The sequence below is a fragment of the Ciconia boyciana genome, chromosome 1, assembly GCF_034638445.1.
Source record: "Ciconia boyciana chromosome 1, ASM3463844v1, whole genome shotgun sequence".
Classification (NCBI taxonomy): Eukaryota; Metazoa; Chordata; class Aves; order Ciconiiformes; family Ciconiidae; genus Ciconia; species Ciconia boyciana.
The window spans coordinates 147,939,854-147,966,986 of record NC_132934.1 but is presented as its reverse complement, the minus strand read 5'-3'; the positions used below and the strand labels follow the sequence as shown (position 1 = coordinate 147,966,986).

General features: G+C 43.2%; 1 protein-coding gene across 1 annotated transcript in view; it reads left to right on the top strand.

Annotated features, from left to right (window-relative positions):
• Window positions 1–27,133, top strand: part of AFF3 (ALF transcription elongation factor 3) — a 278,904-nt gene that overhangs the window by 230,076 nt on the left and 21,695 nt on the right. Inside the window, exons 10-14 of the mRNA XM_072855188.1 lie at window positions 3,061–3,226; window positions 10,963–12,006; window positions 14,571–14,695; window positions 18,103–18,304; window positions 20,913–21,040. Of these exons, the coding sequence (XP_072711289.1) occupies window positions 3,061–3,226; window positions 10,963–12,006; window positions 14,571–14,695; window positions 18,103–18,304; window positions 20,913–21,040 (1,665 nt within the window). The remainder of the gene's footprint in view (window positions 1–3,060; window positions 3,227–10,962; window positions 12,007–14,570; window positions 14,696–18,102; window positions 18,305–20,912; window positions 21,041–27,133) is intronic.

Genomic DNA, 27,133 nt, shown 5'->3' with positions numbered 1-27,133 from the left:
GGACATAAATGTGCAGATGTTTTGTGATGTTGAAGAACTTTTCAGGCAACAGTCACAATGCTGTTGTGGAGAGGACTGGAAATCCATCAGAGTCAGACACTGTCAAAAGCATTCCCTAAGCTACACTGTCAGAAAAGGCAGTTAGCTTTTCATATTCCCTTAAGAAAAGAAAGAAGAAAAAAAAATCAAAACCAGAAAACCTACTCACAATGGCCTTTATATAGCTCTCACTATTTTATTAGCAAGGGATTGACTGTAATCTGTTAATATAAGTGAGCAACTTATATCTAGAGTTTACTGGGCAACCTGTACAAGTGGAAACCTGCATTGTCCCAAAGCAGTGCACGAAACATCAATTTTCCTCCTCCGGGAAGCTTATAAGCTGTTTCTGTTTCAGGCATCTCTGTGCCTTAACGCTGTTACACAAATGGCTGCCTGAAAATCTTGTATTTACCACACCTACCTGGCTAGACAAAGAGACATCATGAATAACAACAAAAATAGCAGAGGGCGAGTTTTTAAAGGCACTCATTGTAATTGGTACATTTAATGCCTGTGCATGATGACAGACCTCTTACCTCCCAAGAGCTGGCAGGCGCTTCTGTGAACATGTGTGTAGCACCAAGCCATCCTACCGGAGCATGAGCTTTTACTGTTGCCTCTCTCTGCTGCCTGATGGTTACAAGGATGGAAATAAAGGTCAAAAATATAAACGGATGTCATCTCCTCCCTCTCCTGTTTATTTTACTTGCTTTAATTAGTAAGGTGAGATCACAGGTGAGGTTTTCTGCACTGCCTGGCCCCACCGTGCCTCGAAGGGTGCAGAAAGCTCTCCAACAGCGGCACGATTCCCCAAGCAACCAGAAACTCTCTGGAGCAAGAAAGCCATGGGCAGCTGTGCCGCTTCCTAGCAAAAGGCAGGGGGGATGCTCTAAGTGAAGGCGATGTGGTGGGACGACAGGCTTGTGCAAGACATGTGGTCCAGTGGGGAAAGGCTGGCATATGTTAGGGGAGGTGGGGATAGGGCCAGGAAGTGTGCGGCCATGGGGAATTGAAACTGCATCTCTGATGGCCTGGCCTCTTTTCAAAGCCCCAGAAATTGCCTGTCATGTGTGGCTTGTGTCAGGAGTCAGGTACCAGTTTTCCAGAATGAAATGCACCATTAGCAGGTAAAGACAATTCATTAGGTGCAGCATAGCAGAACTGTAATTAATTATTAGATATTATTTCTCACAAAATGCGTCTCCAAGATCACATTGCATTAGCCACAATATTGGACTGATGGAGCGTAAACAAGGGTAATGATAAACACCGGTGAATGGAGTTGGGAAGAGATGGTTATTAGGGTACCGGTGTGTTTCATGTGGGGTTTATTTAACAGTCTCATTAATGATCTGGAAAAGGAAGTGAATAACCATTTAATTAAGTTTGTATTTGATACTAAATTAGAAGTTGCTGCAGACACCTCCGAGGGCAGAGAAATAAATCAAAAGGAGCTAGAAGCATGTGCGGTAAAGAAGAAAATGAGATTTGGTATGAAGAAAAAAAGCAAGCTAATCTCTCTGGAAGCAAATAATCTCAAATGTAGCTATCAGTGGATGAATTCTGGAGAAAGCAGTGTTGAAAGATATGTAGGAGTGTTAATGGACTATATATTCCATCACAGCTCGGGTATATGTTTACAGAAGCAACGCATCAAGGAGCAGGAAGGTAATAGCCCTTCATTGTAGGGCTCTAGTGAGAACCCATCTATAATGCTGCACTCTGTTTTGGGCATCCTGTTATCAGGGAGATATAGACAAATTGGAATGAGTTCAGAAAAGAGCCATAAAAATGATCCCATATCCCAGGAGATAATGACTTATGAAGAAAGATCAGAAGAAGTAAATGTGTAAGGCCTTGTCTGAAAGATGACTGAAGTAGGGCAGGAAAACAGTCTGCAAATATGTGAAAGCAAAAAGGGAGGAGGGTAATTTGTCATAGTAACTATTAGTAATAGGATGAAATAATAAGTAACAACAATAAATTTAAAAAGGGCAACTTCAGGCTGAATGTAGGGAGGAATTTCTGACAGTGGAATTTGGGTTAGTTTGCAGAGAAGTTTCCCAGGGGTAAAAGTAAAAGCTGCATTCAAGTAATTTAAAATCAAATTGGACAACTCACTAGAAAATGCACCCTGCTATAGGGAACAATCTTCCATTGCCTGGGGAATAAGCTGGATGACTTAATAGGACATTTCACACTCAAGTCTTTATGACTGTGATATTTTTAATATGCATGGTCAACTGTTTCAGGAAAGTATACATTTCTTCTGCTGTCAGGCCTGATAATACAAACACTTGCATGCAAACATAACTTTTAAGAAGGCAAGTAGCTCTGCTGACAGCACTGCACTGCTGACGTGCAAAACACAGGCCTGAGCTCTTCAAGTTTTTGCAGGATCAGAGTCTTAGATCTTGCAGTTGTCAATATCAAGATGGCATATGCAGGTAACCACATCACTTATGGGTAGGTGAAGAAGTGTGCAGAACAAAAGACGGGGGTCAGAAGCTCCAGTGAGGATGTATTATTATTGTTATTATTATCGTTATTTTGCTATTACTACTTATAAATGATCGGTACTGTGGAGTTCAACTCCGTTTCTTAACTGGTCACCTTTTTCATCTCCTGCTTTCACCTCTGTGCAGAGTGTTCATTAGACAGTGTAAGACTGCTTTCTATACTCTGTTTTTTAATGTTTGATATCTTTAATATATCCTAAAATGTCTGTTGAATGAGAAAAGACAAGCTGAAGTGAAAACTTTGACCCTCCCTCAGATGAAGAAGAGATGGCAAAGGCTATGGATTTAAACGGATATGAGGGTAACCCCATATTTTCCCCCCAGTTATAACAGCATAATGTTGAACTCACTTCACCATTTGTTAGCAGCAGAGACAAGCTCACAGGCATTCAGCTAGGTATGCTCCCTAAAACACCATGGTTTTTACATGTGGTTTTTTTATGTTCTTGTTTTCTTCTCTTCCCTCCCCGCTCCCCGCTGGGCTGTGTGGGGCTGGCAGCCTGGTGGTGCCACAGTCCAACGCCCGAGCCTCGGGACTCTCCAGCAAGGGGTCGAGCAGCAGCAGCTCCAGTGAATCCGAGACCAGCTCAGAGTCTGACTCAGAGAGCGAAAGCAGCTCCAGCGAGAGTGACGGCAGCAAGCCCTCGCATTACTCCAGCCCAGAGGTAAGGGCTTCTGCTCTTTATGATTTAGGGCAGCAATCTGTTATTACTCCCACTCAGACCTTTTTCCAGCCAAGCCAACAAAAGGAGGCTGTGGGGAGATGCACAAAAAAATGGAAGAGAAAGGCCCAGGGATCCTCCTCCTGGCATGCTGTGAAATGCAAGTGGCAGGGGATCCTGGGGCAGATTAAAGCATTTGAAACAAAAATGAAGAAAGAAATAACCCGGTGATATTTTCCTCAAACTGGAGACGAGTGGAGCGCCTTGCAAGGCTCACAGCTTGCTTGAAGTTTTATGCAACTCTGCCTCCATAGCAATGGCTTGCTTAGCGCGTAAGTCCTGATGTGGGCTCCCGCACTGCAAGGGAACTAAGGGCTTCTCTACACAGGGAAGCCATTATAAAATCACTTTGAGGGGGGATTTTTAAGGCAAAATAGTTGTTTTTCACTCACACACTTCCCTCACCTCACTCTCTAAGTGAATTATTCTCTGCTACTGCTGCCTTTGTGTGATTTATTTTAATCCACCTCCAAAATGGACTGAACTGAATTACTCATGGTGCAAAACATTAAGCCCAAAATTGTCATCTGGAAAGCTAGTACTGAAAATTTCCACATGTAGACAAGCCCTAGCCAAATCACAATTAAGCTGCCAGTGCTATGCCACCTTCTGCTTTCACCTCTGCAGAGTGCTCAACAGACATGACAAGGCTGCTTTCTCTGCTCTGCTTTTCTACCAGGATTGACGTTTTTACATGTTTTGGTCAATACACACCTTTAGTATAAAACCATGAACTCCGCAGCCACATCACACACATTAATGTATGTAAAAATATTCAAAAATCTAGCGGCAAGATTGTAAATACACATGAAATACAGTCAGTGTATTTTCCTACTCCACAAAAAGCATCCAATCACCAGACTCCTCCTCCCAAAACTATGCCTTGCCATTCTCTCACCCTGAAAAATTATACTGAATAACCCACAAGCCTTTCCTCATCTTTTGCTCTGTTATTTGGGGTCATGTTTCCTATCAGGCAAAATGCAGCACTCACAGAAACATCCTTAATATATTTTTCTCAGGTTCTGTCACTTTTGTTCCTTATTTAACACTTATCTTCCTTTCTGTCTTTCCTTGACAGTACTTTCAGATCCATTTCCAGTTAATTTTCCTCTCACTTTGTCCCTCTCTCTCTGGTTCTCTTTCCTTTCGTCTCTATTCTCTTCCTTCCAGTCTCTCATCCCTGTTGCCCTCCCTGCGCTACCCCATGTCTTATTTCCCATTCTGAGCTCTCTCATCCGACCCGTTAAGACCTTGTTCTCTCTCTGCCTAGTTCCCCGCTGGAATTAGTGCAGAGATCTTGCACTCAGTCTCTCCTCTCCCTGCGGGATCTCAGAAGGTGGAAGAAAAGGGACAAAGAGAAGAAAGAGAAGGAACCATTGTGGGGGGAAGGAAATATGAGATAAAAGGAGGAGAAGCATAGTACCCGGGAAGGGAGGAGTGTTTACTCTAGGCAGATACCTGTGCTGCTTCGACCTGAGAGCAGCAATTCCTCAGGGAATGCGGGAAGTTTAGTAACTGAGGCAGGTCATGGATTTCATAAAGTCAAGCAGGGGACTGAGAGTCATGGAAATGCGGAGGAAGTGCCTCCTCTCAAGCATTTTATACATAGCCTCTCGAGATCTGTGGAACTACTTTTGTACAGAGCCTGAGTTATCAGTGATCATTGTCATGAAACAGCTGCACTGCTCCAACAGGTTGCTTGTCTCTTTGCATTTTATTTGTGTGGTTTGCCTTCTAGGACATGCTGTATGAAACATGCTTATACGAAAATGTAAATTACTCAAAAAATGTGATGGCTGCAGTGGTTTTCATAGGTCACACCTTGATGGGATATGAGAGAGGCCACACATGGATAGGGTCAGGGTGTCCCAGGGAAGTAGGATACCTGTGCTTTCCCCAAGGGCCAGTGCTTTCCCAGGCCCATCGTATGACTGATGACACCAGTTCAAAACATGCTTATATGATGTCTCTGACTGGAAGTCCTGTCTGCTTTGCATTAATGCTTTGACTTGCATTTATGCACCCAGTGAAGCCATCTTCCTAAAGTATATGCCATGTTCTTACTGGGTAAATGGAGAGAGAGTCCTAGTCTTAAAACTAATTTCATCTATCGGATAAGACAGAAAAAGCAAATACATCTTTGGTTTTGCTTTAGCATAAACTGATAAATTCAGGTACAATGGACTTGAGTACTCCGCACAATGCTGGGCAGGAAATCCATATTTGCAGGTTGGGAGGAACTTAATCTGGAAATCTGCAGACCATTATGAGGCCTTCATTCTTTTTCTTTTCCATAATCTGAAATATTACATGCATATACTCAAAGATTTTTATTTCTAGGACAGTGTGTCTTCTGCCTTTGAGGTTATATAGAAATTCAATTGCTGTTTCATTTCTTCTGTATTTTTTTCCTCATCTCATTTTGAGATCTTTGAGTTGTTCTCAGGTGTCTAAATGCAGTTGCCTAGAGTGTAAAAGCAGCTCATTGTAAAGCATACATATAAACTAGATTAGATGAATTGCACCCTAAAAGTGTCTGTTTCTTTCCATTGACTATTTAGAGCCTGTAGTGACTAGCTCAGCTGTCTACACTTTATGTCTGCAGTAAACTAAGAATAATGGCTGAGCTAGAACAGGAGACAACATTCAGGCTGGTTTCAGTGATGTGGACAAATTAAGGTGCCTCAGACATTAATGTGAGTAGTTACAGTTTTGTGGACTGCCAAACCTGAAATTATGAACAAGGGACTGAGGCTTCTATCTCCTGTTTCTTTGCTGAAGTCATGAATTCTTTGCATGACCTTAATTAACGTCATAAATGAGGACTCTGGAAAACAATGACGTCTTATCCTTGCAATTATTGCAGATGGTAGAAAAAAAAATTGGGTGTCAAGTCCATAGAAAGAGCTACATTTCAAAAGCTAAGAATTTGGTTTGTTTGTTCCACTGAATTATCCTGCAGACCTTTAATAAGGCTGAATCTGGTTAGACAACCGGGAATACCCACTATGCAGGGAGGAGTAGCGGGGGGAATGGGTAGGAAGGAAGCGGAGAAGCCATCTCATGGGGCAAAGCATCAGTGGCTAGTCAACAGTAACCAGGCCAGAAGAGAGAGCTGGCCTGTCCTGGACCCTGCCAGCCCCACGCACCAGATACAATGTCCTTTACAGCCTCTGCTGTTGTGACTAGTTCACAACCATTAAAGCTTTTTCCTCTTTTTCAAGGATTCACATATACTTTTTGTCCATGCTTATTCCATCATCACAGGATATACTCTTTCATCTCAAGTCCCCACGTTGTGACTGACCAGGTCAAAGCTGAAGTGATTTGTAGGGTTATGCTCTTCTCCACCCTCCTGTCCCATCAGCAGAGACCCACCTCCTGACCACTGTGCATCAAGTCCTTCAAGTGCCTGGACGTCGGTACCAGTGGCTGAGGAGCCACTGCCTGTGAATCCTTGCTGTTCCCTCAGGTGCTCTGTGGCATTGGCTGTCTTCTCTTTAGCTCAGAAAATAGGAAGAATGTGTGTATCTAACCAACTAGCTAACCGATGAGCGTGCTCCTGTCACCTCACCAGCCTTTCTTCTCTGGTGGATTTCATTAGGGAGGCAGAGGAAGAAGAGTTGTAGTTTTAGGCTTGTGGGGTAGGAGGGGTATGTTTTCCATATCTGTCTTGTTTTCCAAAAAGTTTTTCTTCCCATCTTAACTATAGCCATGATTCAATTTTGTGACTGCTACACTCAGAAGAAAAGGGGATTTTACCACTAGACCAACTGTAGAGGCTATCTTTACCTCTGCAAATAAGACTCATGGGCTTTAGCTGTCCTGTGGACTATTTTTGACAATAACTACAAACTAAATTCTCCCTTCCCTCCAGAAAATTCTTTGTGGCAGGAAACCACTTCTTACCATATGCATGTGTCGTGCCTAACACATGGGAATCCCCAGTTCTAATTTGATAAAGCACTAGCAGCAGTGCTAACAGTAGCAATAAAGTAGTAGTAGTAATGATAATCATCATCATCATCATCTTCATCATCATCATCACCATCATCATCTATGCCTTAAATATAATGAAAAGACACCACATTTGTATGGGGATTGCCCTGAATGAAATCTTTGATAGCAGGGCAGCACAAGCAAGTATCATAAGGGTAAAGCAGTATGTGGATTTACAATAGGTGGATTATACTGCAGGGATGGCGGATAGCTCAGTCCTACCCTACAGTGGGCTAAGTCCATGCACATATTATAGGTTATCTAATCTCTCAAAGAAAGTGGTGTCATGCTCAAGTTTACCATGGTATTAGCTACACCTTAAGTCCCTCTTTGTAATAACAAGCGTAGAGTGACCCCATTACACTTACATTGTTTAACAGCCCTTTACCCCAGAAAGCATTTCTGGATAAAGTTTTGACAAAGGTTTCTTTTGGATGCATGCCACTCATGCCTCTGGTTGCACTTGTAGCCTTGAAGAGATCTGAGATATATAGACGTGCTGTGTGGGAGTCATCCCACCTAAATTTGGACACTTCTACTGTAGATACCTACATCTGCTCATCACCTCAGCCTCCCCTTTACAGTCAGTGGAGAGGAATAGATGTTTTTAGGGCCCAGCTCATCTGGCCTATTTCAGATGTCTATTTCAAGAGGGAATTTTTCACACCCTATAAGAGTAGTCCACTGACTGAGGAAGGAACTCGTTGACTAGCTCAGATATAGGTGTCTATGTTGTACAGATGAATCCACCCACAATTTTTAAGGAAGTGTATCACATCCTTCTGTTTCTCCATGAAGCCTGGCACATGTGTATGTCTGTGGTGCCTTGGTCCCTGAAACTATCTTTGTCTCGTAAAGTTTCCTGGTTTGGGTTTTCACGCCAAACCCATATTTCACTGCAAGTCAGCTTCATCACAGACTGTTATTCCTATTACTGCTGCCCATCTGGGCACCACCAGCTTTACCCCAATTAAAAACTGCCCAGTCGTCTACAAGGCCTTGAGGGCAGCATACTTCCATGACACGAAAACCAAGGGACAGAGACCGTTCTGCTATCTGATCACTCTGGTATATATCCATATATATTTCCATCCTTACGTGCTGCTGAAAATTTCCCACTTTGAGCAAACCAACTTTTCTTCCATAGAATGGTATGTGACTTGCTCGGGGGTGGTGTGGTGTGGACTGGAGAGTTAGGGATTTTCTTTTTCTCCCACAAATAAGTGCAGTTAGGCATGTAAAGTGGACTGGCAAAAACTTTCAAGTGAATTTTCCCAATCCCTTTTCTCACCAGGCCTGCTTTTCATTCTTGGCTGTCATTATTTTGTTCTCTCACAAGGTACCTTGGTTTTTTAAGTGATTTCAAAGTACAGTACTTTTCGGTTAGAGCAATCAATTGAATAAATTACTTCCAAAAGTGAATTGGCATCACTTATGTACACTGACAATCACAAATATTCCAAAACTGTATCAGGGCGCAAAAATAGTGAGAAAAGTTTTAAAATTCTGATTTTTTAAATTTGGATTCTTTTAATTGACCTGATGGGCTGCAGGCTTTTTACTTTTAGCAGATGCATCTTAAAGGGGTTTTCTAGCAGACACATCTTAAGGGTTTTTTTCAGCAGCCACAAGGATTGAATTTTTATTTAAATAAACCCCGGAACTGCATCTAAGCCCATGATTCTGAGAGCTGAGGCTTTAAGAAAAAATAACAAGTGTTCTGAAACTCCTGGCAAAATTAGTGAAGCTGGCAACATTGTTGATCCTTTTTATTAGACTTCATAGTTGGTTTACAGGTAGGATAGTTGGCATAGTTGGCATAGTTGGTGGGACTGTAGTTATTCTGCCTAAATAGCAGACATTTCACTCTAGGAAGGTACCACGTTGCCAAGTTATGGCACTGTAGCAGTTAATCACTGTTTTCTGCTGGTTTACTGTGATCCTGTGAAATCCATATTTTGTGAACCACTGTTTTCAAGAATTACAAGGTACATAAAGAGATAGAATGGGATGTAACAGAAAAGCTGGAAGTTTTTCTGAACTTTCAAGCTGCCCTCACTCTGACCTATACTTATAGGCAGACATATATTTTTCCCCACGTGCTTTTGATGTATGTCCTTTTCTTAAATACACCTGAACAGTGGAAAGACTTCCATGTATAGTGAACCTTTTATTATATATCTAGTAAATTCAGTATGTGCACAATGAATGGCACCAAACAAATCTATCTGTATTTTCAGCAGCAATCAAAAAAATGCTGTTCATTTTAGAGAGTTAAGAGTTGTAAAAATATATCTTAATCCAAGAGAAATACTGCCCATCCATTTTCAAGATTTACAGCTCAGGAAAGAAATTCCTCGGTAAGATATTAGGGAGTATGCTTAAGAAAAAATAAACTTAAGGCAATCCAGAAAACTTCCCATAGGTATTGGCTAGCTTGATAATGAGTAAATTAGATACTTTTGCAAGAAGGAATATTTGTATCATATGAATTCCGATGTCTAAGTTTTTTGCTTATTTTAGGAGCCTTTGCTCCATGTAGAGTGAATACAGCCCTCAGTGGATGATTCTGGAGACGCCCGTGGCAGGAAACCTGTGTTGCCCTCAGGCACCTACTTTAAATAAGGAGTTAAGTAAGAGATTCTTTTAAGTTAGAGGCTGTGGATATTCTCTCTTGAGCAAAATTTCTTCCAGAGCATTGATGGTTTTCATGTTAGACTCATGACACGCTTTTTGATTATTCATATGCAATAGCCTAGTGGATCAAATTTTGGTTCCAGTTAAGGAAATTAGGAGACTTTTCATGTTGGCTTCTGCGGGGTTGGATTATGGCTGCCCATCTACTCCATCATTTATTTCTTTTGGGGTTTTTTGCCTTTCCTCTTCATTTTATTACATTCAAATTACTGATTGCAAGAAGCACTAGAAAACACTTGCACATTGTTCTGAAATAACATTGTCTGAGCTGTGGTTACATTTGAAATCATAATTACCCCACTTCTTCACTGTCCAAACACCATTATGTTTTAGATGCTCTCTTATAACTTGATCATGTTGTGACAGGAACGAAGAGAAAAACTAACAGCCACACAATACTGACAAAATGAGCACTTGACAATACCACCACACAACAAATGTTTGTGGGATCTCACAGGATTATAACGTCAATACCAGACAGATTACATTAACTGCCTGGTCAGCCCTCCACCTCCCCACTACATGCCTCTTTTCCTATTTATTGCAATGGCGCAGGACACAAAATACATATCCCTAGCTTTCCCACTAGCTATCCTCCCTTAGCCTCAGCTGTACCCCTGCCTTGTTTTCCTCCCTTCCTATCGCCATTATATTTTTGTCTATTTGGAAACCTGGGAGTGTTTCCCAGTAAAGCCTGCATGAATCATCCTTTGAAATGATGAATCACGGAAGCCATCCTCCTTCCCAACCTCATTCTGAAACCAAAAATATCCCCACTTGTGCGGCATGCCCCACATCTCCCATCCTGCCGTGCAGGGCCAGTGCCAGGGGGTTGCCCTGGCTTGGGGGCGGCTCTTTGACCAGAGGAGAACCTCTGCGGTACCAGGAGGGACCCCGCATTTCAGTGTCCCTGAGGGAGCCCCGGGGCGAGGGCAGCAGGGTCTCAGCACTAAGCTTGTTGCCATCTGTTTCCCTTTCAGCCCGAGCCGCCCTCATCCAACAAGTGGCAGCTGGACAAGTGGCTGAATAAAGTCACCCCGCACAAAGCACCCATCCTGACCCACCATGACAGCCCGGCGCTGGAAGCCCATCCCTACTACGGCCGTGTGAAGGCGGAGCGGCAGGAAAGCGAGAAGACCCCGGCCACCGGCCCGGCCGAGCACCGCAGTGGGGAGGGCTGTGCCGCCACCACCGCCGCCGCTGGGGACGGACCGCGGCCTAGGACCGCCAACAAAGCGCCAGGCAGCAAGGGCAGCCGGCAAAAGTCACCCCCCGCTGCCGACGGCGGGCCTCCGAGGCGGGCAGCGGGGAAGAAGGCACCACGGCGGGCTGAGAGGACCTCTGCCGGAGACGGCCCCCACTGCCCCGGCGCGGAGGAGCCCCCCGGAAGCCACAGCTTCCTGGAAAGCACTGCTGGCGAGGCGTCGAGGGCCCGGCCCGGTGGCAGCAGCAGCGGCGGTGGCTGCAGAGCAGGCCACCGCCGGGAGCCCCGCTTGGCCGCAGCCGGCGAGAAGCGTCGGGCCCGGGGGCCAAGCAAAACGGCGCCCAAATCCAAGGAGTTCATCGAGACCGAGTCTTCGTCCTCGTCATCCTCCTCTGACTCAGGCTCTGAGTCGGAGCGAGAGGAGCGCCCGCTGCCCAAGGCGCCGGTGGCAGCCGGGGCTGAGCCGCGTGCCAAGGACGCGGGGACCGGCACCGCCAGCAAACCCCACGGCGGCTGCAGTGCCTTTGGCTCCATTAATGCCAGGACTAGTAGTGAAATAGCAAAGGAGCTGGAGGAACAGTTTTACACCCTGGTTCCTTTCGGTAGGAATGAGCTCCTGTCTCCTCTGAAAGACAGTGATGAGGTAAAGTCGCTGTGGGTCAACATTGACTTGGCTCTTTTGTCCAGGATTCCAGAGCGTTTGCCTGAAGAACCGCTGGCCATGAGCGCCGGAGCAAACCAGGTGGCCAGCCTCCCGCAGGGTAGTAGTGCTGACCCCCCCGCAGAGAAGGGTTTACCGAAATCTAGAAGGAAACGCAAGGTGAGCTTCGGGGAGACCGATCGGGGCGGGTAGGGGGACCTCCGGCAAGTGGGAGGCAAGCATCGCTTGCGCCCGCATCCGTTGCTCAATGACGGTGTCTTCTCCGGACCGGCGCTTCGTCTGGGCTGGGCTTTGTCCCCACTCGCCGCATAGAAACCGGCCAAGCCCCAGGGGAGATGCCATCCCAGGAGGTGATGAAACTCTTGGCCACGAGGGATAACAGCCCCTTGGAGACAGCGCTTGCTGCTGGCACGTGGCTTTCCATGCCTTAGCAAAGACACTGCATTTTAGTAGGATAGTATTCTCTCCTGAGGCTTCTCTCAAAACCTGAGCATTTGGAGGTGATGCTCATGTCGGCAAAGGGAATATAAACGGCTGTCTTGTCACGGTCTCCATGGTATCACTGCATGTGTTGAAAAAGGAGAGGCAACATCTTTTTCCCCCTCAAATTATCAACAAGAGGCGAGTCCTTCAGCCCCGGCTTTGTGGGGGATGCACTCGCAGAGACCTGGGACCTGCCTGGCTCTGCTGCCTCCCTCGCACCCCTGTAGCCCGCTTTTACTTCGGGGCTCTCACACAGCTGTAAGAAGTGGGAGCGTAGTCCATAAGCTGCCCCCTTCCCAGCAGCACCGTCACAGCAGCCGGGTGGGCACAGCCCTCTGGTCACATCCACCCCTCCACCATGCCTCTCCCGCATGCTTTCTGGTGGTGCCGGGGAGAAAGCCCCGTCCACCCCACGGCCACAGCTGTCCTCCAAGGAGGCTTTCTGGTCCATTTGTACCGATCTGACCCCAAAAGTCACTCTAAACTGGAATGGCCATCTGCCCAATTTCTGGACAGTTTTACTGCGCAGTCATCTGTCGCTTTCTGAGCTACTGTACGTGTGCAGATTGATCTGGACATTTTGGGGGATCTAAATCAGTTTATCTAAAGCAGTCTTTCCTTTTTTTATCTTTTTTTCATTTGGGGGTTCTTTTTTTAGTATCTGAAAGGTGGCAGCCCTGTTCTGGCCACTGATAGAGCCATAACAGAGAGCCCTGATAAGCTTTGAGATGTGTTTGTCTGCATTTTCTTTAGGAAGCAGTATGGAAGTAATTGCACAGTACAAAATGATGGGGAACAGGCAAAGAAAGAGTGGCAGAAGAAAAAGATTTATGTTTGTGCCATAGGAGATGCCAGTGTGATAGTGCCAGGCTATGCACACAGAAGGAAACAGGAGGGCACGATAGAAGAGCAAAATAAATGCAGTCACACCAGAAATGTTTAATCCGACTCTCTGTGGCATATATTATCCTTTACTCTTCTGTCTTAAAGCATTGCTGTTGGTGGTGGTTTTAGTGATATAACAAATACAAGGCATTCCTGGAGTACCACATTGCCCCTCAGCCTGGAATAAGACCCTCAATGGGACAGTTGCCATGCAAACTCACAATATGTGATCCCCCTTCCCAAAAGACTTTAAGCATAAGACTAATAAGAATGGATTATCAGACATAATTGCAAAATTAGAAAGCTGTCCTTATTAGTTCCACCTCTGTCATGATCTCAAGATGTGCAATGTAGAGACAGAGGAGGATAGTTAAGCACTGAGGTGTGAGAAGATCTTCATTCCTGTGGAGTATAAGCTACAAAGTTAACCCCATAGCAGCAGCTATAGTGGCAGTGGATAACATAAAAAATGTTGTTACCATGCAGCAAGGCAATAAATACAGCAGAATCAACAGTTCACAAGTAAATCCTAGCCAGCACTGGCAACTAGAGAAGTGTTAGAAGTGGAAAAGGATGTGGACTTTGTAGGGGGTTGGGCAAGCAGAGCCTTTGGGAGACAATGGTAGAACCTAAGGAACACAAGGTGAAATTAAATAGTGGCAGGAAACACTGGCTATGTTCATATTAATAGGTCAGATAGGGCCAGGGTCCAGCCCCAAGTGGTGGCACACAGTCATCCGTCTTCTTTGTGTAATTGTTAGCATGCTTGCTAACCTGGTTTTAGCCTGGGCCAACTCTGTTCTTCCAAACACTGTCTGACTCTCGTTCAGGACTGCACAGACTAAGGTCCCTTCCCAAAAGGCAGTCTGAATGTGGCAGACCCTGGTTTGAAGGAGGAGTGAGACGAGTGCAGGGGTGTGAGCTGTGCCATGCCGGTTGGCCTCAGGGCTGGTTGCTGATCTGTTGTATTTACTAATATAGGCATAGTCACCGATGCTGAGAAAAGACAGGGAGAGACAAAAGAGGTATGAGGTTGAGGACTAGCAAGAGAAAAGTGCACAGGAGATGGGCAAAGAGGGCAATATAAAGACAAAATATCCCAAGGTGCAAGTGGGGAAGTGGTTGAAACAATTCAAGTCTTATATTCTACTCCTTTGTTTACACACTGCCTCTTTAGATTTTAGTGTTTTAAGACATGGACCAATCGTCTCTGATCCACGTTAGGTATATGCTCAAAGAAAGTGTCATCATTAATACCAAAATGCCAGAAAATACTAGCCCCTGACTTGCTGAAATACTTTTGGATCTGTAGTAAATCCAAAACCTACAAGATTATTATTTTTCTCTTCATTCAGTGTGAGAATGAGGAAGAATGCAGAGACATCAAGAAGACTCATTTAGAGAGAGAGGGTTCTTCACGATTAGCTGCCTCTGCCCATAGCATCACAACAGCAAATCACTGCAATATGAATGAAAATAGGTAAGCATTTTCCTTTTTATTTACCACTGAGTCATACAACCAGTTGCAGATTAATGCTGTGTGTTATTTTTTCCTTTAATAGGATTTATTTTTTAATTATCACATTTTATGTTGAAAAATGGGCCACTGCATTCTCCTTTCCTCTGGTTTAATGAACAAGTTAGCAGCTCGTGACACATTTATATACTTGCATTTTTGTCCTATTGCACAAAGAAGTTGTGAGTTCAAGTGTGCGACTCATGGAATGAGTAATTATAGCTAGAGCAGTGCAATCATCCGAGACATATTCCCAAACACTGTGTCGTAGGTACCAATTCATATAGGCGACCATCTTATAACCTTTTCTTTCCTTACAGTGTTACGAGTTTCAAACTTAAAGTTTGACTATATGTCAGGGTTTAAATACAATTATCTATAAACTCTATGGAAAAGACTGAGAAAAATATTCATAACAATGCCTGCAATACTCAGTTCCAGAATATATTTGAGATCCAATGTTGTTGAGATTACAAGCAATCTATTCTGCGTAATTAGTGTGTATTTTAGGACAAAGAACTCAGATTTTTAAAACAATCAGATTTTCAAAGGATGCAGGGCATGAAACACATGATGAATATTTAGCATTTGCTGGCATGGTTTACGCACACAGACCCCTATCAATGTCAGATCAATCATACTGAGTTTCTCTGGGGGATTCCAGCAGTCAAACTTAGACACACATGTTTTCAGAGTTCAGCTGCATGCTGCTTAGTACATGCTGGTCATCAGTATTTAAAAAAAAAAAACATTTTTCTGGTAGTATCAGGCTATCTCTTGGAGTGGAACTGCTAAAATTAGAGAATAGTTGTATTTATTGTAGTAGGCTTTTCTGTTGTACACATCACTGATGAGTTTGAGCAATTCTTGTTATTAATACTGGAAAAAATCATGGAGAAGACTAATATATATAGTGCTTATTCAAAAATATGCATTCGATTTCTTTGTCCTGACATGTCAGATATGTTTCATAAAGTGAAAACAATACACAGAACAGTTTGTTTTATTGTGGGTGATTGCATGCAGGCATGCCGTTCCTGTTACCGCAGTGTCGTATGTTTTACGTTGCATTCATTTTCAGAGAATAGCATGGCTGTCATAGCTTGCTATGTCACAGGGTCAATTCTGTGCTTCCTGGAAGCAAGACAATAATTTGTGTTTTGCTTGACATTATTTATATTCAGTACTCTTGGTAGCAACTGTACATTAAAGAAACAAAGAAGAAGGTCTTAAATGTATATTTGCCTCCTAATTCTTCCCTGGTCTGCCCTGCTTCCAAAATGTTTCTGTGGTTTATGCTACTGAAGGACATGATATCAAATGCTAATATTCCCACAGCTGAGGATGGGCTACTGAGGCTGTAGCTAAACCAGCAGTGCAGATATCAGGACCCCCTGTCCCTCTTGCAACCAGCGGCTCCTCATGCTGGCACATCCCCCCTCCAGTTATGCCACCATAGCTGCCTGTAAGGCTCTCCTGTAAATTCACTCAAGAAACTTGTCTGAAACCAGAACTCTTTCTTCCTCCTCTCTTTTTTTTTTTTTGGCCAGGTTATTAAGTTTATTATTATTCAGCTCCCAGCAGAGCCACACAGATGGTTTTGTCAGCACAGCTGAGAGCTGGTAGCAAAGAGAGGAGCAAAACCACCTTCAGACATGAGCATTTCCTACTGTGGAATTACAGTCGGAGGTGCAGACTGAGCAAGGCCCTGTTTGACAAGAAAGGCTGCAGCGTCAAAAAAACCGTCAAAACCCCAAATAGCTTGCATCTATGTCGGGTGCCACAATCTGCCCACCCCCAGCAGACCAGAGCTCACTGCAGGTTCTTCTGCACAGCTTCTCAGTGTGAGATGATTGTGCTGCTGCAGTTTGACTGCTCACAGTACACGTAGGTGGGCCCCACGCAATGTGCCAAGGGCCATGTAGAAGGTCTGCAGCACAACTAGAAATTGCAGCTACTCCTCACAAGCTCTGGGCCAAGCTTTTGAGGCTTGGGTACACTTCCAAAGAGCTATGGCTTCTCTTGGATGCGTTAGGCCTGCACTTTGACAGTCATGTATAAGCATGGCTAGTCAAGGCATGGTTTATGTTTGAAAAGATGAAAAGAAATGACAGCATCAGCTTTCACATTCAAAATAGTGCTAAAGATCTTATTTTTCTTAGGGACAGAAGGGCCCGTTGTCCATGTTACACACGCGGAGTCTTGCTTTCGTAAACAGCATTGGTCATTAAAGCAAAACAGTTCACGTTGTGTTTTAAAGGTACTACACTGTGGGAAACAGGAAAGGTTCTGAATTATGATTCATGGCTTCTTTCACAGCTAGTTTTTAAAGACTTGCCAGGTAAACGGACAAATGTATGATAAGCGCACATTTAATTAGCTCTGTTCCCTGAAATGATATGCAGAAATATAGTTTGTACCATACTCTTTTTTGCAATTCCATTAAGTGTATACTGTCTGATACAGTAACTATAAAGAAGTGAGAAATGTCCATAAAAAGTAATAGGCTGAATAAAGGGGAATGTGACAGCAAAAGGTATTGTGTTAAAATAGTCTGTCTGGCCTTAATCACAGTTTTAGTCTTAATGCAAACTGTCTGCTTAAAAAAACTTTTATTTTGTGTGTGTTGCTTTAAGGTTTTCAGCTAAATGTTTTCTTCAAATTAGTGCATCTGAAGTTTATTTCTGGGCATATTTTTACGGTCTGTCTGACTTCTCCTCATCCAAACCTTCTCCCAAATAAATGAAAGCTGAAAATACTGTCTGTGTTATAGCTTTCTTCTTCAGAAGAAGGAGCAGCTCACATTTCTCTGCATCTACTGTTTGCATATGTTTCCTTTTGTCTGCAGTACCAGCCTATCTTTCTTTGTCTTCAAAATCTGTATTAGATTAGTATAAACAGTGCTACCAAAGGCTGGGCATTGAGCACAAAGATAAGCCAGTCATCTTTAAACACATTTCCTGTTTTAGTTCACATATGGTTTTATTGCCATGGCTTATAAATTGTCACCTGTAATGGTGAAATAGGGCTCCATAACCTGAACTTACACTTCAGAGCCTAATCTTCATCTCCAGCTATCCCTTAAGAAATGGTGAGCAAGTGGCCATTTATCTCTGGGGTTTTTTTCAAGTACTCTGATACAGACTTTATATTAACTCCAGAATTACAATTTGCCTTGAAGGGAAAGAGGAGAAACATGATACAAATTTGTAAATGAACTCTTGGTCCCAATACTGTAAGCTTGTTTCCAGATACCAATAGACTTTATCCTGCCAGCAGGTTTTAAATTCAAAGTTTTGGTAATATATAAAACATTTACCTTTCTCAAAGCCAGCTTTGTGACACTCCATTACTGTAATTTCCATTTCCAGCTTGGCAATACCAATAAATAAAAATGAGAAAATGCTTCGGTCACCCGTCTCTCCCCTCTCTGATGCATCAAAACACAAATACTCCAACGATGATTTAACTTCCTCCAGCAGACCTAATGGCAGCAGTCTATTACCTTCCATCTCCTCCAGCAAAAAACATAAGGGTGAAATCCAGTCACAGCCACAGCCTGGAGACTTCACTGTAAGTTTATGCTGTTGTTCACAATATAAAGCCTAGCTCTATATTTTTCACTTTGTATTGCAGTCCGTGATAGTTTTGCAGAATGTTATGCAAAAAACTGTAATAATGAATGTTGTATTGTTTTTCTGATTTGGAGTTTAGCAAGGCGCAGAAGAAAGTAAAGAGGGCAGGCTGTAAAGCAGGCAAATACCAAAGGTTACATAAGCAAAAGGTAAAAGCTAATGGCCCAAAACAAATTGCTTTAGGCCTCCAGAGTATCGCTTGGGCACAACCAAGCCCCCTGCATCCAAAAGTGTGGTGCATAAGGCCTCTACTGTATAACTGTATATCCACTGCCTCACCATGAGTGTGCCTGCAGACAGGTTCTCCTACATGTCTTACAACCAACTTTCTCAGACATTTCTACTTACTCTTGACACCCGTGAACAGCTTAGCACCAGCCTCACAACTCAGCTCCATCAGATATTCAGATACCTCCACCAGGTATTCAGATACCTGTCAGAGAGTCTTGATCACACCAAATGTGTCTAGAGCACCCTTCCAGATAAGGCCGTATTACTACACCACATGGTAGCCACTGCCTTCAGAGCACAGAGAGAAAGGAGTAGATGCTGCCGCCATTTATGCACGAGTTCTGTGATTAGGATGCTGGAGTACAAAGCTTGTTAGCTCTTCTGATTGAGGGAATTCATAACCCTCTCTCTCTCGCTCATCTCTCAAAATTATACCCTACCCTCCAGCCTACAGTACACTGCTGGTAGAAGATCAAGGGCAGAATATTGTCACGTCCTCCCCTTGAAGGCGTTCTGCTTTGTGTGAAATACCTAGAAGCAGCAATTTGGGTACCATCATATTGATGTCCACTCCTGGAGCATCTAGTCAAGCTGTTAGGGCACTCTGCAGCTGCTAGAAAGGCCCATGCTCCTCTCCTTGCTACAAAAGCCATTTATATATTTTATCCTGTATCTCTTTGCTGTATTTGTTATTTGATACATAAGAGGCTTCAAAAGCCTAAGTATTAGTGCCTAAGGAACTTTCGGGAAAACAAACCACCTGAGTTGTAGCAGTGTCTCTTCCAGCCACTTTTGCTGTGGGGATAACTGACCCCACAGTATATGTAAAGTATATGTGTATATACTTAAATATATTTATTTTTTGACAGTGGAGGCAGAAGTAGTAGCTATAATCTTAATTTTGGACACTTTTTAAAAACCGAGTTATCATAAATTGTGCTTTTCAAGAATATCTCACAGCTGCTTTTGGTAAATGGAAATAAAATTAATTACATAAAAATATTCCACTAAAAAGGCATTTTGACATATCATAGGCATTCATTTATTTTTTCATGGATTAAATGTAAATTTTTAAACATTTTAACTTCTAAAACATAAGTTTAGAGGTTTATAATCCATTCAGAATTATAATTATATGATTCTTCACTGGATATCTTGAAAACAATTTAAATTCCTTCACAGGCAAATGTGCTGGAAATCAAAAGTAAAAGGTGATTGCTTTATGATCCACACCCTTAGCAAATGCATTTCACTGAGATTTTCTGCATAGCCTAGCAATGCACCATTTGGTCAACATTTTAACAACCTTTGCAATAAAATTCTTATGTATCTGGTTATTCATCTGAAAACTTTAGCCTGCTGAACTGAGCTGGATGTGCCATATAGAAGATGAGAGCTCATGAACTATAAATGTTAAAGTTATGATAAAACTTTGGGATATAAAGTAATGGGATAAAAAAAAGTTTTATCCCAGTTTCCCATCTGGCACCTAACTGGCATGCCCAAGTGGTCCTTTGAATTTCTGTCAGAGACCACAAGCCAGGGAGTGGCTTTTATCCGTTTGAGCTTTTTGTCCATTTCCCCTATGGCATTTCTGTCTGTCACCTGATGGAGAACAGTGTTTTCTGGCAGTGGTTATCAACCAAAACCAACCTGGGGCCCTCTGCTTTGCACTGTACCGCTGCGTAGTAGCCCACACAGCAGGTCACTCGGTGGGACGAAGGGCTCATGAGGCCACATGAAGAACAGGGCTGCAGCTGAAGGAATGCGTGAGACCCTGCCAAAAGACATATGCTTCTGCTGTGGCACAGAGCAGTGATCTTTTGAGCTGATCAGGGGCCGAGAGCAGAAAGAAACCTGGACCTTGGGCTACAAATTCATACTGTACAGGCACATCAGCAGTGCAGCATGAAATGAGTCAAACAAGTGAGCCTGGCTCTCCCCAGGCAAGGTGCAAAGCTAGTTCGGAAGCCGAAGACTAGAGATATAACTTGATCTTCTAAATGACCACAACGGATCTACTCTTTAATAATTTCACTTACTGCGTTTCAGAGTGTTTTGATAGGTACTAATAGTTCAGCTCCATTTCTTCCGTATATCACACTGAAACTCGAGCCCTTTAGAAAGTGCTCTGAGCAATATCTGTGAGTCTGTGGTTATCAGTGACAGGACAGTTATACATACTCCCTGCTGAAATAGTAGGAAAACTAACTGCCAATTTACAACACAATGCAAAGACAGTCTGTTGTTTATTAGTTGCTTTTTTGAAGTTAGTAGCCAATTCCTCAATGTCTTCCATGCTGCTTGTTGTCTAGAAAGCAATTCACATCAATTCAGAAAACGTTCTTCTCTGCAATAAGCCCCAGTCCCAAACAGAGCCTTGGTCACCTCTGTCCAGCACACCCAGGGACTGCAGAAGGACAAAGCTTATCTTCGATGATATGTAAGTACAGATGACTTTAAAATAAAGAAAACAATGTCATTTTCTCCATTTAAAGAGAGAAAAAAGCAATTTGTCCAACAGGAACCGAGACATGGCCAGAAGTATTATAGTAGTACTGTACATTGAGAAATGAATGAGACATACTATATAAACTCTTTAATTTTTCATAATAAATTAAGCCTCTAATCAGCAGGGCGCAGTGAGGACTGGCTGTTCCCTAAAGGACGGGGAGCCAGGAGCCAAGGGGCAGAAGGTGGCTAGCAGGGCAGGGGCTGTGCCAGCCAGGGGTCCAGTCCCACAACACCCAAGCAAGGTGAGCAGGGCAGGCCCAAGGGTGGAGTTAGGTTCAACCAAGAGCCTAGATCCTCAGGCAAGTCCATCGTGATGAGGCAGGTCCGAGGTCAGGTCAGGAAGTCAGGTCAGGATCAGGTCTGGTGAGGGTCAGACATAGGCCAGTGACTGCCGGGTGTGCCTAGTGACGAGGCAGGTCTGAGGTCCAGCCGAGAAGACAGTCTCCAGGTCAGGGTCCAGATCAATGAGGGCCATGGCCAGGCACAAGCATGGCTGTGAAAGGGCTGAAGGCAGGCACAGATACAATGAGTTGGACAGGGAGTGAAAACCCAGACCTGAGGTTAAATGCATTTCTTTAGCCCGAGGGCAGAGGGGGGAGGTCCCACATGAGGCAAGACAGGGCCATTAAGGCTTTATTAGCACCCTTGAGGCTCTGGCATTAATTATGCACACATCAGACTATTAATATATAGAGAACCATAGCAAGGCAGGCTGACAGGGGCACCCGTCTTGTGCACCCTTTGGAGCAAGGGGAGAGGACACACGGAAGCCTTGCATCCCTGAGGCTTGACAGCTGCTGCTGTCATTGCTACTGCTGCTCAGAGAAAGGTTTCACAAAGGCAGGGTGAGTAGGAAGCAACAGTGGCTGGCATGAGTACCTGGAGGGATCCCTGGCCCTCCCCACCTCCACTACATCCTTCAAACAGCCCCTGCACTCCTCCTCTGAAAATAATTTCAGCTTGTAATTGTCTTTCTTTTCTTTTTGGTAAATTAAAATTGCTGGTTCATTTCCCAAGGTCATTTAGGATGTGGTATTATTCAGATAAGGTATAAAGATGAAACTGAAGGTTGAAATCCTCGTATCTAGAAAGTCCAGATTCTTTTTGACTTGCAATTGTCTGGCCTGAAAATACTGATTTTTCTAGTGCAGAAGAGGTTCTGTTGAAGCTATGCCTCAGACTGCCTGGAGCAAACACAGCTCTGTAAGCTGTGTGACCTTGACGCGCCTTTTGTACTCCCAGACTTTCACCTACAACATCGCTAACTCTTTTATACCAAGGGAAACCCTGGGAAAACAGCCCTGTTTCCTCAGGAACTGCTTTTTACCAGAACTGGGATTTAATAATAATAATAATAATTGTAATAATTGTAATGTTTATTCACACCACCTGGTCTCCGGGACAACTAGAGGGATGGCATATAGAGAATCCAGATTTCCTACTATAAGACATAAATAACTCCCACAGACTTCAAAAGGACGTAACTGTTTTGTTTGTCAAGAAAAGACTGGTGAGATTAATGTCTGTGTGTATTCATGGTAGTCATAAGGAGATGTAAGTTGAAAAACTGTAATTATTTTTTCTGCCCCTTTTGGAGAAAACTCCCCCCTGTGTATATATACCCATTTTCCCTCCTTCTCCACTTCCCTCCATGTTATTTTTTAACTCTTCCAGTGCATTTATTCAACAATCTCCACTGAGGAAATTTGAAACTGTTTAGAAGTACTACCTAACTCTTCATATCTCTTAGAATACTTTATCATCTCTAATTTACTTGCAACTGTTCAATGTTTCTGCAGTTTATACATGTACGTATGAGACAGAAAGGTATCAGTGTGCCTGATAAAAGTCAAAATTGTAGGACATGTTCATCTGTTTGCATTAGAAACAAACGCAATCAGAAACAGCTACAACAGAACTATTGTATCTTCATCTGATTTCCCCTCAAGATGCTGACAAAAAACAGGGGGACTGGTTTGTTTTGTTTTTCCCCCAGAATACTGTCATAGGAAAACTGCTTTTTTCACCATCTCTATCATCGAAGAGGCTTTTATCACTTGCTTCCTCCATTAGTGATATATGTGATTTCTCTGGCAGGCATCTTCAACAAAACTGCTTCACCTTTTCAGAGAGAGATACAATAAAACTGTTCGTGTATAGTGCCTTCCATGTAGAATGTCCCCAAGCAACTTGTGGCCCATTAAAAAAAGCAATCTAAAAAGCCTAATAAGATGAAAGACAGAATCAAATATGTCTTAATTTGCCCTTAAAAACCAGAAACAGTTAAATGCCTGTTGTGCTGACTAAAGGAGGAAGATTTTCATGTACTACAACTGTCATCCACAACCTGTACCTAGGAAACACCACCAGAATACCAGCTATACTAAACCTTGATTCTGAAATTACTGTGCAGAGAAGTCACTGAAATGTAGCAGATTAGACTGGCTGCAAATGTTAAATGTCAACAAATTTGACTCATGTTAGAAGGATCAAATTAAACATGGCAGCCAGTGTCTTTCAAATTCATATAGTACCACAGCAGAGGATATGAAGAAATGCAATGCAGTAGGTCTAAAATTACATAGTAATCCTAATGGCAGCATTTGTCCAAAATGATGCCTATGAAGAATTTCATCTCATAATCCATGAAGTTCTGAATTACTGTAATCCAGCCGTGGCTTTAAAGTCTTCATTTTAATCAGAATCTATATTTTTTAAGATACTAAATCCCTTATATTTGATTTAAAACAACAACTAATTTTTTTTGCCAATCAGTGTCTCTTTGCTTTATTTTTAGTTTATTTTCTCCAGATCATTGACAACAGCTGTCACTAGCAATAAATTGGAACACAAGTAGGTCAATAAAAAGTATATCTTGCTTGGCGAGTGCTGTATACACATACATCGCAACATAAAAGTGAATATAGCTAACAGGCTTCAAAAGGCAGGCAAAATCCTACTTCCCCTGGTTTGCCATTGTTTACTGCCTGCTCTAAATATGCTTCGAGGTATCCAGCGTGCCACATGTATAAGTGACATCAATGCTGTTTCCAGTATTAATTCTTAACAAGATTTCCTGGATTTTTGGCCATTCTGACTCTATGAAGAGAACATTTTCAAGGCTACATAATAATGCTTCAAGCCAAACTCAGTCCTGCTGTAATTTCACTGAATGATAGAATTCCCAATAACCGCATTTAGGAACAAAGTCTGTTGTCCTTGAAGTGATAAGCACAGACACACTGTGGGTGCCAGAGGGCACAGTCCCACACCCTCCTCAAAATGCTGCGTGCGTGGTATAAAAAAGAGCAGAGTGTACCCAGCTTCCCAGTTTTCCTTATGGCTAAATCAGAACATGCTCCTCAGGATTATTTTCTCACTTGCATTGTGGGTTACCCTTTCAAACTTGGGGTGTGGTTTTTCTTCACTTACATTTATTTTCCTTTTTTTCTGGCCTTATAGGGGCAAGATAATACATCTTCTTCAGCTTTTTTTTTTAAATTCATATTTTGTTCCACTTTTTGTTCCACCTTTATGGATTTAGGTGCTATACACACCCACCAGCTTTACCCTGTCCAAGGCACGTATCCTGCTGTGAGAGAGCATTCCTGTGTTTGTTTGTCAACCAGTTAAACCATATACCCAGAAAATATTAAACCTGTAAAGGTGTTATGCATAGAGCTCATAAAGAGCTCAAAAGATAACTTCTTGGCACATCTCTTTGTTTTGACTTGAACCCCAAGTCTCTCATTTTCAGTCTCCTCTTCCTTGTTATTCTGCCTCAGAGTGGAAGGGAAAAGGTGCTCTTGGGTTGTGACTCCCATAGAACATCTGGAAGTCATCTCATTTTGCATTGCTCAAAATGCCTCAAGGACTCCTGGTCTTGTGAAGTATTTAGAAAGACTTTTGTAGTGCTGAGCACATCCTCAGGAGCACAGTTACAGAATAGAGCTTGGCTCCTCTTTCTTCTCATCAGCAATCTAAAAAAATCACTGGTCAGGTAGACCAACTTCCACTACACTAAGTTCCTCACATGCTTACTTGGGACTGCTCCCAGTTTCTTGGCTTTGGGGGATTTCAAGACTTCATCTGACCATGTCATTCTTCTTCTCCTTCCCTTCTCACTTGTGGCACTGAATTTTCTCATGTGTACACTGCCCATGAGAAAATAACATTAGACTATTAGACAGCAGACACTGCCGCCCGTGATTAGATAATTAAGCTGCCTGTTCTCTGCAAGACTACGTACCCCCTTTTTAGGGACACTTTGTGAGAGCTTTGTCTGGTGGGAAACAGGTGCTTAATCAGCTCTAGCAGGAGATTCTCACAGGGTGAAGAATTTATAGCCACTATTCCCTGTCATCAAAGAAAAGCCAGAGCTGTGGACCTCATTTGCACTTACAAGCTACATCCATGTCCCTCCTCTGTTCCTATGGGCAAGTGGTCCAGCACTGCTTATGTTTGTATGATTAAACTGTCTTCACTCCCCAAAACAAAGAACAGTCCCTGCCTCCTGAGAACAGTCCCTGGCCTGTGCTGTACTCCAGCTGTTCCCAGGCATTGTCTGGGACCAAGCTCAAAACTATGCCAGGGACAGTATTAGCAATTAAACAGCATGGATGATCAAACGATAGAGCTGGTATCCTTGCCCTGCTTATTTCACTTGCACAGACATAGCCAAGGAATGATTTTATTGACAGACTCAGATCTGAAACAGCCTCTGATAATTTTGCCACTCAGGAAAGAGGATTTGTTTGCATCAGTTGATTTTGGTGTGCCTTTTTCTTACTCTACAGCTTGACTAGAAAATATCTTTAGTCCACAATGAATCATAACAGTGAGCAGGACAAGGGTCTTCTAATCAGGCTCAGCAAACTCTCCTCCAGGTCCCAGCAGCAGAGCTGATTCTCTCAGATAGGAAAGGACAGTCTCTCCCACCAGTCTCTCCCAGTCTTTCATCACCTCTGCAACTGATGAGCAATGAGCAGATGCCTATAGCAGGTGATGAGCACACTCCAAACCCTGCAGCACTTTGACTAGTCTAGGTCTCATACTGAATATGAGGAAGTCTCATCTAACCTCCCATGGTGTTTATCATTCTCCCATACCGCTGGTTCTTGACAGCTTGTTTTCCTCAGGTTTGGTGGCAAATATTGGTTTCTCCTCAAAGAGCTAAAAGTCCATCCCACCGTAACTCAGAGTTTGTCTTCTTGTGTTGGATCACAGAGCGCTGTGGGTTTTCATCACCCTCAATGCCAGGATTCAAAGGTGTGGTGTGTAAGAGATATTCTAATGCCTCTATTTGCAGCTTAATTCTGAAGTCAGCTTTGCTGTCCCTGTGGCAATGGTAAATATCTTTACATATGTTTGAAGAATGTGCTTCAAGTCCATTTTCCACAATATAATTATCCAGAAGTTTCCACTTTGGACTAGAAGGCTCACTGTAATGGTCCTAGGGTGCAAAAGCTGTCATCGCTCAAGGAAATCTGGGAGCTTTCCTGATCATTCCTTCAACATATAAAGGATATTTTCATCTTCCAGTGATAACAAACCACACTACCAAATGATCATAACCACTTTAGCCTAAAGAATCACAGGCAGACTGTTCAAACTCATTTTTAGCCTGGGAGTACCCTGTTCATCTTGAGAACCAACAATGAGTCATGGAGCTGGAGAGGGGCTGTGATGACTTAATGCACATGAGGAATATGAATTCCCAAAATCCCTATCAGAAGCTTTCCTGGTCTTCTAGTGCCTGATGATTATTTCTTTCAAATCTATGATTACTGAAGTTTCTTAGACAGGCATTGCAGGACAGGAGCCCTGGATAGAGTCTTTGTTTCAGGATCGCCTGCTCCTTTCAGTGTAGATACCCCATTCATTGACTCAGGTTTCACATGTACTGTCACTCAACAGTTTCACCCACACCTTGGCTTCTCACTCATCAGAGCTGGAAACATCAGAGCTGGCTGCCCGGTAGTCCCTCTCCCAGAAAGATCTTTCTGCCTTTGGTTTTCAGCTG